General features: G+C 49.5%; 1 protein-coding gene across 2 annotated transcripts; it reads left to right on the forward strand.

The window, feature by feature from the left end:
• The first annotated feature begins 6,323 nt into the window (after positions 1-6,323).
• Positions 6,324-10,908, forward strand: Znf48 (zinc finger protein 48). Of its 2 annotated transcripts, none has more exons than XM_029532199.1 (2): positions 6,324-6,622; positions 8,292-10,908. In XM_029532199.1, exon 2 carries the CDS (start codon positions 8,309-8,311, stop codon positions 10,079-10,081), a length of 1,773 nt encoding a protein of 590 aa, XP_029388059.1. In that variant the 5' UTR covers positions 6,324-6,622; positions 8,292-8,308; the 3' UTR covers positions 10,082-10,908. The 2 variants fall into 2 exon arrangements, with proteins under 2 accessions (XP_029388059.1, XP_029388064.1); XM_029532204.1 differs by having other exon boundaries at positions 6,324-6,591.
• The last annotated feature ends 3,987 nt before the right edge of the window (positions 10,909-14,895 follow it).

Raw genomic sequence — 14,895 nt, forward strand, 5'->3', positions numbered from 1 at the left:
AAAGAAAAAAGAAAACTCCAGAGACTGAAGAGATGGGTCAGAGGTTACCAGCACCAGACACTCTCCCAGAGGACCCAGGCAGATCTCTGGGAGTTTGTGGTCAGACTGGTCTCACAGGCCAGTTCCAGGACAGCCATACAGTGAGAGCCTGCCTCAAAAGAAAACCAGACAAACAATAGGAAATGGTGATTAGCTTCATTACAAACCAGGTGGGATGCTGGTGGCGGTTCACACCTTTAATCCCAGCACTCTGGAGGAGAAGCTGTGGATCTCTGCTGAGTTTGAGGCCAGCTTGCTTTACAGTGAGAGTTCTCTGGTAGCCAGCCAGAGCTACACAGAGAAACCCTGTCTCAAAAAAGAAAGAAAGGAAGGGAGGAAGGAAGGAAGGAAGGAAGGAAGGAAGGAAGGAAGGAAGGAAGGGAGGGAGAAAGCAGAGGAAGGGGAGGAGAAGGAAGAAGAGAAAAGGAAGAAGAAAAAGAAAAGGAAGAAAGGAAGAATTATAAAATCTGGGGACTAAGTACCTACGGGACTATGGCTCCATGGATAAAAACACTTGTTGTGCATGCATGAAGACCTGAGTTCAGATCCGTGGCACAGACGTGCTTTTTGAACTGGCAGGATGGCTCAGTAGGTAAAAGCCTACATCCCAATAGTGGGTAGAAAGCACACACACTTATAACCCCAGTGCTGGGAAGGGGGCAGGACAGAGGCAGGAGGACTACTGAGGTTTGCTGGCTGGCAAGAGGCAACTTCTTTTTTTTTTTTTTTATTTATTTATTTTATTTATTTATTTATTTTATCTTAAGAGGCAACTTCTAAGTTCAATCGGAGAGCATGTCTCAAAAGAATAGGGCAGAGAGTCACAGAGGAAGGCTTGCGAGTGCAGCTTTGGAGTATAGGGTGGGGAGGGGAGGGAGGGGAAGAGAGATCGAGGGAGGGAGGGAGGGAGGGAGGGAGGGAGGATGTTGGGTGATCTCTTTATGCACTGTGTAAAGTCTGTCTATGTTTTATTATGAAGCATCACTTGTCTCAGGGTTTTGTAAACATTTTCTCCATCACCTTCTGCTTTTTTTGTTTTGTTTGTTTTTTTGAGACAGGGTTTTTCTCTATAGCCCTGGCTATCCTGGAACTCACTTTGTAGACCAGGCTGGCCTCGAACTGAGAAATCCACCTGCCTCTGCGTTCTGAGTGCTGGGATTAAAGGCATGTGCCATCATGCCTGCTCCATCACCTCCTGATTGGTTTAATAAAGAGCTGAAAGGCCTATAGCAAAGCAGGAAAGAATGGGTGGGACTTTCGGGCAGAGTTAGGCATTCTTTTTGTTTTGTTTTTGTTTGTTTGTTTGTTTTTGTTTTTCGAGGCAGGGTTTCTCTGTGTAGCCCTGGCTGTCCTGGAACTCACTTTGTAGACCAGGCTGGCCTCGAACTCAGAAATCCGCCTTCCTCTGCCTCCCAAGTGCTGGGATTAAAGGCATGTGCCACCACCGCCCGGCGGTATTTATGTTTTTGTTGTTTTAATTTGTATTTGAGACAGGGTTTCTCTGTGTAGAACATGCTTAGGGATCTACGTGTCTCTGACTCCCAAGTTCTCGGATTAAAGTGTGCGCCACCACCGCTCAGCTTTGGTTTTGCTCTTTGAGACAGTGTCTCATCATGTATAGCAGGCTGGCCTGGAGCTCATTCTGTATAGACCAGGCTGGCCTAGACCTCACAGAGATCTCCCTGCCTCCGCTTCTCACGATTAAAGGAGAGAACTAACAGGACTATCTTGTTTCTTTCTTTTAAAATAGTTATTTACTTACTTTTTTTTTTTTTTTCAAACCAGGAAAAAACCCTGGCTGGCACGGAACTCCTTCTATGGCCTCAAACTAAGAGATCCGCCTGCCTCTGCCTTCCGAGTGCTGAGATTGAGGGCATGTGCCACTGCTGTCCATCCTAAGTATGGAAGGGGGGTGGGGTGGGGAAAGGACAACTTGTCAGAATCAGCTCTCTGCTGCCACCATGTGGGAGTCTCAGGGATCAAATTCAAGTTGTCTGACTTGGTGGCTCATCTTGTCGCCCACGATGATGCATTTTTAAGGTGAAAGTGTTCCTTTCTGCTGTATTATCTACATCTCCTACAAATGCTTTGGGCTGAATGGTATTTTCTTTTCTATGTGTTTGTGTGCACTCACCTGTGCAGATACATGATGAAGCCACAAATAACCATGGATGTCTTCCTCATTTTTTTTTAACCCTGCATTGGTGTTTTGCCTGCATGTAGGCCTTCACGAGGCCGTCAGAGATCCTCTGGAACTGGAGTTACAGTTGTGAGCTGCCAAGTGAATGCTGGGAATTGAACCCCAGGTCCTTTGGAAGAGTGCTGAGTCGTCATCTCTCCAGCCCCTTCCTCAAATCATTCTTACCTTATGTTTTGGGACAGGGTCTCTCCCTGAATGGGGAGAATGCGGTTTTCATTAGGCTGCCCGGTCAGTTGAGCCCCCAGCATCTGGCAGCTGCCTGCTCGTTCTCCCAACACTTGGGCTATAGATGTGCGACCGCTACAGATTAGCATGGTTGCTGGGGACCTAAACTCAGGCCATAATGTTTAAGCAGCAGGCCCTTGACCTGGGGAATCATCTCCACAGTCTAGGGTAACAGTTTGAAAATTTTCAAACGTTCATCACACCCAATTCCAAATCTATCATTAGAGCTTGAGGACTCAACTGATTGGCTCAGGATTTGCCACAGTTAAAGGGTCCCAAGTCAGGCCTTTGGAGACTCTGGATACCAGTCCAAGACCAACCGCCTGGCCTCAGAACCAACTAAATGCCCAAGGACCTATGGTGAGAGCACTGGTGTAAGAATGGAGTCTGGCCGGGCGTGGTGGTGCACGCCTTTAATCCCAGCACTTGGGAGGCAGAGGCAGGAGGATTTCTGAGTTGGAGGCCAGTCTGGTCTACAGCGTGAGTTCCAGGACAGCTGGAGCTATACAGAGAAACCCTGTTTCGAAAAACCAAAAAAGAAAAAAAAAAGAATGGAGTCTGGAAGCCAGTCTGCCTGAAATCCTTTTGCTTGTTATTGTGAGACTGGGCTTCTCTGTGTGGGGGTGGGGTGTGATGTTCCTATAGCTCCAAGGGGAAGCAGAGAGTGGAAGCTGAGGGACTACAGGCTGAGAGATAGCCAGAGTGCAGGGGGAAAGGGAACTGGTACAGTAGTCAGTAGAAAGATCCAGATGGACGCAGCAGGCCCAAGCTGAGGGAAGGTTTTTGCCCAGTGGTGAGCGCCCAAGGGCATAGCAGGCTCCAGGTTCGAGAGAGGCATTTATGGTATAGACCAGAAGTAGACTGGTTAAGGTTAAGGGGGAAACAAGCAGGAACTCCAGCAAGGGAGGGTTCCAATATCACAGAAGCCACAAGGGTGTGGAGAAGCTGCAGGACTAAGCAGGAAGCTCCTACATAAAGCTAGGAAACCTGAATGGTATTTTCTTTTCTATGTGTTTGTGTGCACTTACCTGTGCAGACACATGAAGTCTAGTCCCAGGAAGGCATAAAGAGTGAGCAGGTAGCTCCGAGCAGAATGGAAAACGGAGATGGTGTAGCAGGCTAGAGTCATAGCAGGCTGTGGGAGCCAGAGAGAGGTGCCCATTGGGGGCACAGTGGGTAGAGGGAAGCAGCAGCAGCTTAAGAATCAGACTCTACAGACCCAACCACTGTAATTTAGAGACGAGACATTCACAGTGTGTTGGGAAAACCAGACAAAAACAAACTGGGCTTGGAGCATAGGACAGAGCCATAGAGAAAGAATCTCGTTTCCTCCCTGACTGCTGGCAGAGTACTGAGACCTAGGATGCCACTAGTTGAAAACATTTGGACTAAGGGATACTGAGGACAAACTCGATTGCAAAAGTCAGTACGTTTGGAATCCTTCAGTTCAGATGCCAGGTAAAGAGGGGTCTGGTGTTCTGCAAGAGGTACCCCAAAGGGAGCCAGGATGTACACAACAAAGTTATTTCCATGGGTGAAGAAGGAGGAAGAGGTCCTAGGCCTGAAGATCAGTGTCCCCAGGATCCTGGGAAGGCTGAACTGGAAGGCACAGCTGTTGAGTAGATTGTCACCTCACTGAATGGGGGACAAGGGTTAAAACCCTGAGGAGACTGGTACCAGGGCCTTTGAGGGAACCCAAAAGGCAGAAACAGAGCTCAGAAGCCTGTCCCAAAGGGATAAGGTCCAAAGCCAGATGGGTACTCCTGCCTCCAAACACCAGACATCTGGTGAAGCATTTACCAAGCATCAGTGGACCAGGTGGGTCTGTTGCAGGGAGAGCTGGTGGGTAGGGTCCCAGAGTGGCTTTAACCCCCAAAGGGAATGCAGGCACCAGGGTACCAATGTTAGGGGTTTTTGTGTTGAAAGTTTACCTTGGTGGCTGGGGACAAGGAATGCGCAGAGAACAAACCACACAACTGACCTATAATAATGCAATAAATGTAAGAGATTTATTGGAGGGACACAAAAGGCTGATTCTGAGCAGGAGTGAGAGAGAGAGAGGAGAGAGAGAGAGAGAGAGAGAGAGAGAGAGAGAGAGAGAGAGAGAGAGAGANGAGAGAGAGAGAGAGAGAGAGAGAGAGAGAGAGAGAGAGAGAGAGAGAGAGAGAAACAAACCACTGATGGCATGGGCTTTATAAAGGGTACGGCAGCTGGTGATGATGTGGCTGCTGGGGCTAGATTGCTGAAGGCAGGTGAGGGCATACCTGGTTCTGGAATGTGGGCAGCTCCTAACACATGTTCCACCTGTGACCTCAACTACAAATGGTACTATACTGTTCCAGAAAACAGCAACCATGTCTTTGTTCCAAAAAGTTACGGCCATCTTGCAAGCCTACATTTGTTTTAAAAGATCATTATAACCACCTGTTGTTATGACCACCCTATTATGTTCTGCTTCTGTAACTCTACCTATTTGCCTGCCAAATCCCCAATTTGGACCCACCCCCACCCCCCTCCAGCTATAAAACCCTCATCTTCCCTAATCCAATGCTGACCTTTGAATCCATCTTAGGGGAAGGCATCACGAGTAGAAGAATAACAAAACTTGCTTTAATCGGGCATGATAATTTGGGTCAGTGGTCTTTTTCCTCTCTGCTTTGGAATTAACAGGACCAACCAATCTTTTTTTTTAAAAGTTAGAATTTTTTTTTTTTTGGTTTTTCGAGGAGACCGGGTTTCTCTGTATAGCCCTGGCTGTCCTGGAACTCACTTTGTAGACGAGGCTGGCCTCGAACTCAGAAATCCCCCTGCCTCTGCCTCCAGAGTGTTGGGATTAAAGACGTGTGCCACCACGCCCAGCAAAAGTTAGAATTTTAAAAATTTGGTCGGGGGGCGCATTGCACCAGTACATGGGGAGGTCACAGGACACCGTGCACTCTCCTTCCACCACACGGGTTCCCAGGAGAGAACTCGGGTTGTCAAGTTTGCTGGCCCAATTCTCCACGCCTAATGATTTGTATGCTTTTCTTTAAAACTGACGGCACTCAAGGGACAGACGATGCATGGTTTAACTTTATCTCTAACTTCTGCTTTGTTGACAAATCTAACATAATACAAATAGCATTATGTATTGCTAATACATAATGAATTAATTAAGACCTCGTTAGCCCTCGCTTTAGTGGCAGGACGGAAGACTCTGGGTACTCACCTCTATAAAGGAAAACCTGCCTACAACATAAAATCCCGGGATTATGCTTCTAGGGCCTGGAGTTCTTTGGAACATGGCCCCACCAAGATGGAGGCAGGGTTTATTCTTCAGTCCCTCCCTGGGCTTGGCCTTTGCAAAGCCTTTCTTTGTTTCTCTACCTTTGTCTCCGCCTGTCGTCCTTTGTTCTGTCTCCCGCCTGTTTCTCTCCGGGCTCTCCGCCTCTTAGGGCCCCTGACTTGACCGTTCTTATCTGTTTCTACATCTCTTTGTCTCTGGTACCCAGTCTCTAGGTCCTGTCCCTGCGCATCGTCTCTCGCCGACAGTGCCCCGACTCGTGGCTCTCAGGCTAGAAGTTGGCAGGCTCCAGCTCGACCTGCGTGCCCCCGGCCCAGCCCCCACTCCGAGCTGGGCTTTGTTTCTCCCAACTCGGCGCCCCGCCCCGCCCGCCGGCTCTCCGTTTCCCTTTGTCTGCCTCGGTCTCTCCCTCTCCATCCCTGGGCTCCATCCTCGTTGTCCCGCGCGGGCAGTCGGGCTCCGCCGCGCCAGTTGACCAGCCGAGGAGGCACGCCGCTAGCGCCGCAGGGCACGGCTAGGACCTCGCCGCCCCGCTGCCGCAGCCGAGCCCGCGGCTCCTCCGGGTCCTAGAGCGGCTCGCCGAGGCCCGTGCTTCCGCTTCCCGTCCCGCCCCGCGGCGCCCGGGACGTGGGCCGAGCCCCCTCCCGGCGTGGCGTGGAGCCCGTACTCGAGCCGCTGGCTGCTGGGTTCCTGTTGTACCGAGGGGAACAGGGCGGCGGGTGCCCTCGGAGTCACCCGGGCCGCGTCCCGGTCGTGGGCCGACGGTGCAGCGCCTCGCACAGCCCTGGGGCGCCGAGCTTCGCGGCGCAGCGGACTTGAAAGCGGCTGAGAGCCATTGGTACAGGTGAGGGCGGCGGTCCGCATCGCGCAGAAAGGTAATGGATGCTTGGGGACCCAGGAAAGTCGGACGTGGGCAAAGGGGCGGGGGGAGCAAAATCCGAAGGGAAGAAGCCAATGTTTCTGAGCACCTACTGTGTGCCAGGCCGTGAGCGGCATCCTCCCTAACGCTCTCCCCTCCCCCTTCACTCAGCCCTACTGCAGGCCTTCAGGCTCAATTGTAACCTCTGGTGCTCTTTCTCAGCATGCGTTCCTCTGTAAATCCAGCTCTAATACTGGCTCCCTGCTCAAAACCTTCCCTAGCTTTCTTATTTTTATTAATTTAAAAGCTCTAGTGTTAAGTACAGACCTTGCGTGCTCAGACTAGTCTCAGTATCCTTTTCCAAATAACCGCGTTCCTTTCCGTTGTTTTTGCTGCAGCGTAATGCCGGTCCTTGACTTCCTATCTCTTGCCTCTTCTGACAGCAGGGTTACTCGGAACCCACAGTTAGAATCATTGCTACTTTGTTTTTTCTTCCCTCCACCCCATATCTGTTTATCTGTAGCGAAGTAAGTATATACAAGACCGTTGAAGTTACCCGGACAGAATAGAGCCAATGGGGTGGAGGGTGGAGAATTCAGAGCCAGTCTGGGCAGTACAGTAAGACAGTCTCAAAACTGGAGGGGAAAAAAAAAAAAAAAGGCCGGGTGTGGTAGCGCACACCTTTAATCCCAGCACTTAGGAGGCAGAGGCAGGCGGATTTCTGAGTTCCAGGCCAGCTTGGTCTACAAAGTGAGCTCCGGGACAGCCAGAACTGCACAGGGAAACCCTGTCTCGAAAAACCAAAAAAGAAAAAAACCCACAGAAATTCAATCAAAAGACCATATACTAGGTTTTCTAAATTGTAGTAATATAACACAGACTTGAGTAGATAGTTAGAAACTTGGCCGTTTCTACTAACTTTCATGTGGTGGTGGCACATGCCTTTAATCCTAACACTCAGAAATCAGAGGAATGATAGAGGCACCTTTGTGAGTTTCCGGTCATCCTGGTCTACAGAGTGAGCTCCAAGACAGACTAACTAACTGCACAGAGAAACCCTGTTTTGAAAACAAAAGAAAGAAAAAAAGTTTTGCTTTAATTCTCTTTGTTTCCATGAGTGTAAAACAAAGAGGCTAATATTACCAATAGGATTGTGAAGGTCTTGTATTGTTTGAAGGCCCCTGTATTGTTTAGTTTAGTGATCATTGATTAAAAGCATAGCAAGCCAGGATAATGGTGCAAACCTACTATCCCAGGACTTGGGAGGCTAAGAATACTTTGAGACAAGTTGTTACTATGTAGCTGACCTTGAAGTCAGCTCCCCTTATCTCTGCCTCCCCAGTGTTGTGTTTAAAAAAGCATGTGCCACCATGCCCATCAGCACTGTAAGTTCAAAGCCAGCCTGGTCCAGTTATCAAAACCCCTGTCTCAGCTAAGGATTTCAGCCCAGGAGTACTTATAATTAGCGAGAGGCAGATAATTAGTGCTCCCTAAGTTCAGTAGAGAGGGAGAACATTCAGGAGATTGTGTGTTATTAAAGAAGTTTTACTGGGGAGGCGGGTTACCGGGGTTACAGGGGGTTGCCCCTAGGGGGTATTGCCCCTGGGTTCCACTCCCGGAGCAATAAAAGGAAAGATGAGGTTGAGCCAAAGGGTGAGATTTATAATTCTGTTTTCTTTCTCTAGTTCTAGGGACTGAGACTATGGCGGCTTCTCCAGGGGATGAGTTTGAACATTCACCACAGGAGAGGGATGGCCCAGAGTTCAAGCAAGAGGAACAGTTAGCCCCAGCTCTCGAGGCAGGAAATACTTCTCTCAAACCCGATGGCATTCAGAGCTGGGATGACTTATGGGTCCGCAGAGAGGGGCCTGGAAAGCGACAACCTCGAGACCCAGTCCCCCGGGTCCTGGGAGAACCGCGGTGGGGACAGGGCAGTAGTGACCGGGCTGCTGTGTGTGGCGAGTGTGGCAAGAGCTTCCGGCAGATGTCTGATTTGGTGAAACACCAGAGGACTCACACAGGGGAGAAGCCCTACAAGTGTGGTGTCTGTGGCAAGGGCTTTGGGGATAGCTCAGCCCGAATCAAACATCAACGAACTCACACTGGCGAGAAGGCCTACAGGGTCCGGCCACCAGCCCCAGGTCCTCCCAAGATGCCTCGATCTCGGGTTCCTGCTGGTGAACGCCCCACTATCTGTGGTGAATGTGGCAAGAGCTTCCGGCAGAGCTCTGACCTGGTAAAACACCAGCGGACACACACAGGAGAGAAGCCCTACAAGTGTGGCATCTGTGGCAAGGGCTTTGGGGACAGTTCAGCCCGAATAAAGCATCAGCGGACACACAGGGGGGATCAACTCCCCCGGCCAGTGGTTCCCCGACGGCAGCCTTCCCCGGCAGCTTCGGCAGCTCCACACAGACCCAAGGCCCAGGACAAGCCATATATCTGCACTGACTGTGGCAAAAGGTTTGTGCTCAGCTGCAGCCTGCTGAGCCACCAACGTAGTCACTTAGGCCCCAAACCCTTTGGTTGTGATGTATGTGGAAAGGAGTTTGCGCGGGGCTCTGACCTGGTGAAGCATTTGCGGGTGCACACAGGGGAGAAACCCTACCTGTGCCCTGAGTGTGGCAAGGGCTTTGCTGATAGTTCTGCCCGGGTGAAGCACCTCCGCACCCACAGTGGCCAGAGGCCTCACGCCTGCCCAGAATGTAACCGTAGCTTTAGTCTCAGCTCCACTCTTCTTCGCCACCGCCTCACCCATGTGGAGCCCCGGGACTTCAGTCTCGCAGCCTACCCCGTGGTCCCGCTCATCCCCAGCCCGCCTCCACCTCCTCTTGGCACCAGCCCCTCACTGACGCCTCGTAGCCCTTCCCACTCCAGTGATGGCCCTTTTGGCCTACCTGGCTTGGAACCAGAGCCTGGGGGCCCACAGGCTGGGGAGCCACCTCCACCTCTGGCAGGTGACAAGCCCCACAAGTGTCCTGAGTGTGGCAAAGGTTTCCGCCGAAGCTCTGATCTGGTGAAACACCACCGTGTGCACACAGGGGAGAAACCCTACCTCTGTCCTGAGTGTGGCAAGGGCTTTGCTGACAGTTCTGCCCGAGTCAAGCACCTCCGCACCCACCAGGGCGAACGCACTAGACCACCACCACCATCTACTCTCTTGCGGCCCCATAATCCACCTGGTTCTGTACCCATAGTCCCTCAGTCTCGAATGCGGGGACAGCCCTCCGGACCCAGCCAGCTTCATGTGTGTGGCTTCTGTGGGAAAGAGTTCCCCCGGAGCTCAGATTTAGTCAAACACAGGCGTACACATACTGGGGAGAAGCCATACAAATGTGCAGAATGTGGTAAGGGCTTTGGTGACAGCTCTGCTCGAATAAAGCACCAGCGTGGGCATCTGTCCTTAAGGCCCTTTGGGGCGGGGGATGGTCGGCCAAGGTCCCTTCAGGAAGAGTCACCAGCTGGACTGGAGTGATTGGGAGTCTAGGGAGGGTAGAAGCCCAGGGTACCAGAGGGAGGGTGTCTGCAGCTGAAGGCAGAGAAGAGCCTGGGAAACGGTGGGAGGGAAGAGGAGGATGAGAATAACTAGAAACAGATTAGTGACTACATGCTCAGGAAACTGTCTTGGTTAGGTGCTGGGACCTTGCCAGTGTGAGCTGTATTGCAGCTTCTGGAACACTGCCTAACAAGATTAGGCCCCCAATAGTTTTAAAAGTTGGACTCAGTTTTAAAATCCTACTGCCTCCTGTTAAGAACACACCCTTCAACTGGACACTACTGTGTCCAACCTTTAGTTCCAGCACTCAGGAGGCAAAGGCAGGCAGATCTCTTGAATTCCTAGCCAGACTGATCTACAGAGAGTTCTAGGTAAGCCAGGACTCCTTGGTGAAACAAAAAACAGCCCCTGATCCTTTCAGCCTTAGTCCGGGAGAGCAGATTGTTGGAATTTTAGGTGTCAAGACAAGGTGGGGGCATCTTGGCCACCCTGAGGGTCAAGTGTGGCTGTGGGGAAGGCAATTCTCACCTCTTCCTGTGGGGCACTGGACACGGTTTTATCCAAGAGGGGCATTTTGGGAAAGAGCTTATGTGTCTGTATGCTTTGAGGGTCCTTCCCACTCAGACACTGGAACCTGGTGAAATAGAAGAGCCAGCAGGAACACTCAAAGCTTCCAGTCTGGATGCAAAGCCTAGGTCATCGTGGACATCTGCAAAGGCCAGTCTGCCGAGCAAGGGCAGAGCCAGTACAGGCCAGAGAAGACTCAAGTCTCCACAGCTAAGTGTATGTCTCCTTATTAATAAATTGTACCGTATCTGAGGTTTGCTGTGTGGGTGTGTATTATATGTCTGTGTGCGTGAGTAAATACAAAGGCCAGCAAGGACCGAAGTAGGTACAGAGACTTTGCCATAGGTAAAGCCCTCAGCCATGAGATTTAAATGGATCCCAAGCCTTATGTCCATAAATAAAAGACATTGTTGTAGACAAGTAAGCTGCTTTCATTGGAGGAAGGTGACAGGACTCATGCCTGAAGTCCCAGAATTTAGGAGAATGAGGCAGGAGGATCACTCAGAACTGAGGCTCAGTAGTCTTCAGGTCTGTCAACTGATGCCCTAGGGCAAGGTTTGTTGCCCACAAGAACCTAGCCACAACACGAACCCTTGAAGGTGAGGTACCAAGGAGGGAAGACCAGTGACTGGGAAGCGGGGGACTGGTGATGAGTGAGCCTGGAAGCCTGGAAAAAGGTTGCCAACTTGCCTGGTACAGGTTCAGAAGGTCTGGATGCTAATTCATCAAGGGATGTTGGAAGACTCACTTCCTCAGACCTTTAAAATTTTTATTTCTCCAAAGTAGAGCTAACTCAGAAGTAGGAAGTAGGTCCCTATCTTGTTCTGAGTGCAGGGAAAGGCGTGACCTAATTGGCCAATGGCAGGCATCTTAGCTCCATTCTTACTTGGCAAGTTCCTGCCAGACCTAGTAACTCAGCTAATTGTTTGGGAATAGACACAGGAGTTCTCCCAAGATCTTAGCCATCTGACTGGCTTCCTTAGAAATCAGGCCTTTGTGAAGCTGGATGCTTACAATCTTGTGAAGTTGGAACTTAAAATCTGTCCCAGGATCTTTAGAGACATGTACTCCCGTGCATAGGCATCCTGTCAGCCCTCTGAGTGACCTTTGGAAGGTTCTCCCTGTTTTGTCTCTCTAAGCTGATCCCAGTGAACTTTGTAAATTACTGTTAGGCCATGCCACTTCGCTGCTCCATTGAAAACTCCAGAAAGCCTAACTCCTGGGCTGGATGGGTGACTCAGTTCTGAAGAGGACCTGTCTCTGTCCTCGGCACTTACAGAGTGGCTTACACACCAGATCGCTCCAGTCAGGACATCCGGTACCCTCTTCTGAAGTCTGTTGTACCAGGCATGCACATGTGCACATAGATACAAGCAAACATAACATTTTGAAATATTTTTTTAAAATATGGGAACCTCTGTTAATCCCAAAGATTAGAGGAGAAAGATCATCAACCCAAGTCATGGAGGTCAAATTCAAGCAAGCAAAGCAGACTTTTATATGAGCTGCCTCCCCCGGAAGGAGGATGTGAGGAAGATAAGGTTTTACAGTTCAGGAGTTGGGGGTTTCCAAATGGAGCATTTGGCAGGCAAAACAGGTTACAGAAGCCGGGCATAAGCACATGAAGTCAGTAAGGACCTCCTGAGCCAAAGACACAAGGTCTAGGGCTGGAGAGATGGCTCAGTGGTTGAGAGCACTGACTGCTCTTCCAGAGGTCCTGAGTTCAAATCCCAGCAACCACATGGTGGCTCACAACCAACTGTAATGGGATCCATGCCCTCTTCTGAAGACAGTTACAGTGTACTCATATAAATACTATAAATCTTGAAAGAAAGAAAGAAACAAGGTCCAGAGGTGTCACCTTTTGAAACAAAGATACTTCTAAGCAACTTTTTTTTTTTTTGGTTTTTCGAGACAGGGTTTCTCTGTGTAGCCCTGGCTGTCCTGGAACTCTGTAGACCAGGCTGGCCTGGAGCCTGCCTCTGCCTCCCAAGTGCTGGGATTAAAAGCGTGGGCCACCACGCCCAGCTCTAAGCAACTTTTTAACCAAAGACATAATTGCCATTCCTGGAACAGGCAGTACAGAACCATTTGTAGTTAAGGTTACAGGTGAAGCATAGCTGAATCCTTGAAAAGCAGGTTTAATCACAAGCAGGAATGAATCTAGTTTGTCTTTAATATAAAATGGCTTTTAAGCCTAAAATGGAGGCAGGTTAGTTCTTAGGTAGTCATAACAACCTTTTGAAACAAAGAGTTGCAGGATGGAGATAAACAACTTTTGAAACAAATACACAGTTGCCTGGAACAGGCAGTCCGGAACCATTTGTAGCTAAGGTTGCAGGTGGGGCATGGCCCAATCTTGAGAAACAGATTTAATCATAAACAGGAATGAGCCTAATTTTGTCTTTACAATGGCTTTCAAGCCTAGGATGGAGGCGGCTGGCTCATTAATGCCTGTTAAACCGTAGGCCTTCCACTTACATTGCTTTTTCAAAGAGCAAAGGGCTCTCTGTCCCTTCACTGAGAATTCAGCTGAAACCGTTAAAATTCACATTTAGAGATTTGACGAGGGCTGATCCAAAACAGCCGAGATAGCCAGCACATTGTGTCCTGCCTGGTGGATTTTTAAGTTTTAAGGAAGATTCTTAGGTGGAAGGCATATTATATTCATGGGTGTAAGATGCCTCCCTTTCCCTCTTCCCTCATGTTGGGGTCCAGGAGTCACTCCAGAGTAGCTTGGATTCCAGAGGGGAGCCACCACAATCAACATTTTCTGTTCCCAGTACTATCAGGAGCTGATCTCAGTCAGACAGGGATGGTTTACTGAATGCCCACCCTAAAACTGATTTTCTCTGTCAGCTTATAAAGGCTAAAACTGCAAAAACCACAATGAGCTCATATGCAGGTATAGGACGTTTTGCCCAGTGGTCAGCTCTGACACAAGTTATTTTAGACATAACAGTTTATATTGACCTTTAATTTGATGGGTCCTACATAAAGCTTTGTAGAATTTCTTAAGATTAACACCCTCATACAGAACATGACAGGATATATGATCAGCATGACCTTGGTGTGAGTCAAGTTATTTTTCTGTGTCAATGACTGGCAGGTATATTACAGCAACAATATGAAATAGCTGGCAGGCATGGGACAAAATGGCTACAGCTGTGCTGGGGAGGGACCAGGCCTCAACAGATCAGACCTTGTTAGGTTATTTTTTTCCACATTATTCTTGAAAAGCCCACAAACAGGGAGGGGGAGGAATAAAAACAGTAATGAAGGAGTCTTTGAGAAGGCAGACCTTCCTTGGTGCACATGGATGTTAGAATGCTGTAGGGCTATAGTTTCTTATACAACTAAAACCCAACTGCCGTTTTAAGACTATTTAACTAGAGTTGGAAAGAGGGCTCAGTGGCTAAGAGCATTTACTGCTCTTGCAGAAGGCTTGGTTTGGTTCCCATCACCCACATGGTGGCTTACAACCATCTGTGACTCCAGCTCCTGGAGATCTGACACCCTCTCCTGACCTCTCAGGGCTCCTACAGGCATGCGGCATACATACAGGTACTCAGGTGTGCACAAACACACATTAAAAGAAAAAAGAGTTGGGGCAGTGGTGGTGCACGCCTTTAATCCCAGCACACGGGAGGCAGAGGCAGGTGGCCAGCCTGGTCTACAAAGTGAGTTCCAGTACAGCCAGGGCTACACAGAGAAACCCTGTCTCAAAAACAAAAAAAAAAGAGCTGGCTGCTCTCTCAGAGGCACAGGTTTGGGCCCCAGCACCCTCGTGCATCCCTCACAACTGTTGAGACCACCTCAGGAGATCCCACACCTTCTTGTGGCCTGTTTGGGCATCTGCAAGCATGTTTCCCGATGCAGTCTCTTTCCTTGTGAAATGGAGGCTTCTATCTTGCTGCCCAGGTGGCTTTGAACTCAGGATCCTCCAGAGTAGCTTGTATTCCAGAGGTGAGCCATCACATCTAATTTCAAATTTCTGTTTCCAGTCCTATCTGGACCCATGGGAGTCACTAGATGCTATTGGTGGTATCAGAAGTCTTTGAGACACAAACTGTCCTCTCTGCTTTTATTTTCCCACCCTCCTCTTTTTAAAAAATTTATTTATTTATTTATTTATTTATTTTTGGTTTTTCAAGACAGGGTTTCTCTGTATAGCCCTGGCTGTCCTGGAACTCACTTTGTAGACCAGGCTGGCCTCGAACTCAGAA

The sequence above is a fragment of the Mus pahari genome, chromosome 1 (genome assembly GCF_900095145.1).
Source record: "Mus pahari chromosome 1, PAHARI_EIJ_v1.1, whole genome shotgun sequence".
NCBI lineage: Eukaryota > Metazoa > Chordata > Mammalia > Rodentia > Muridae > Mus > Mus pahari.

Excerpts from the sequence above, each read along its gene's own strand:
- Znf48 (XM_029532199.1), top strand. The coding sequence starts at position 8,309 with ATGGCGGCTTCTCCAGGGGATGAGTTTGAACATTCACCACAGGAGAGG.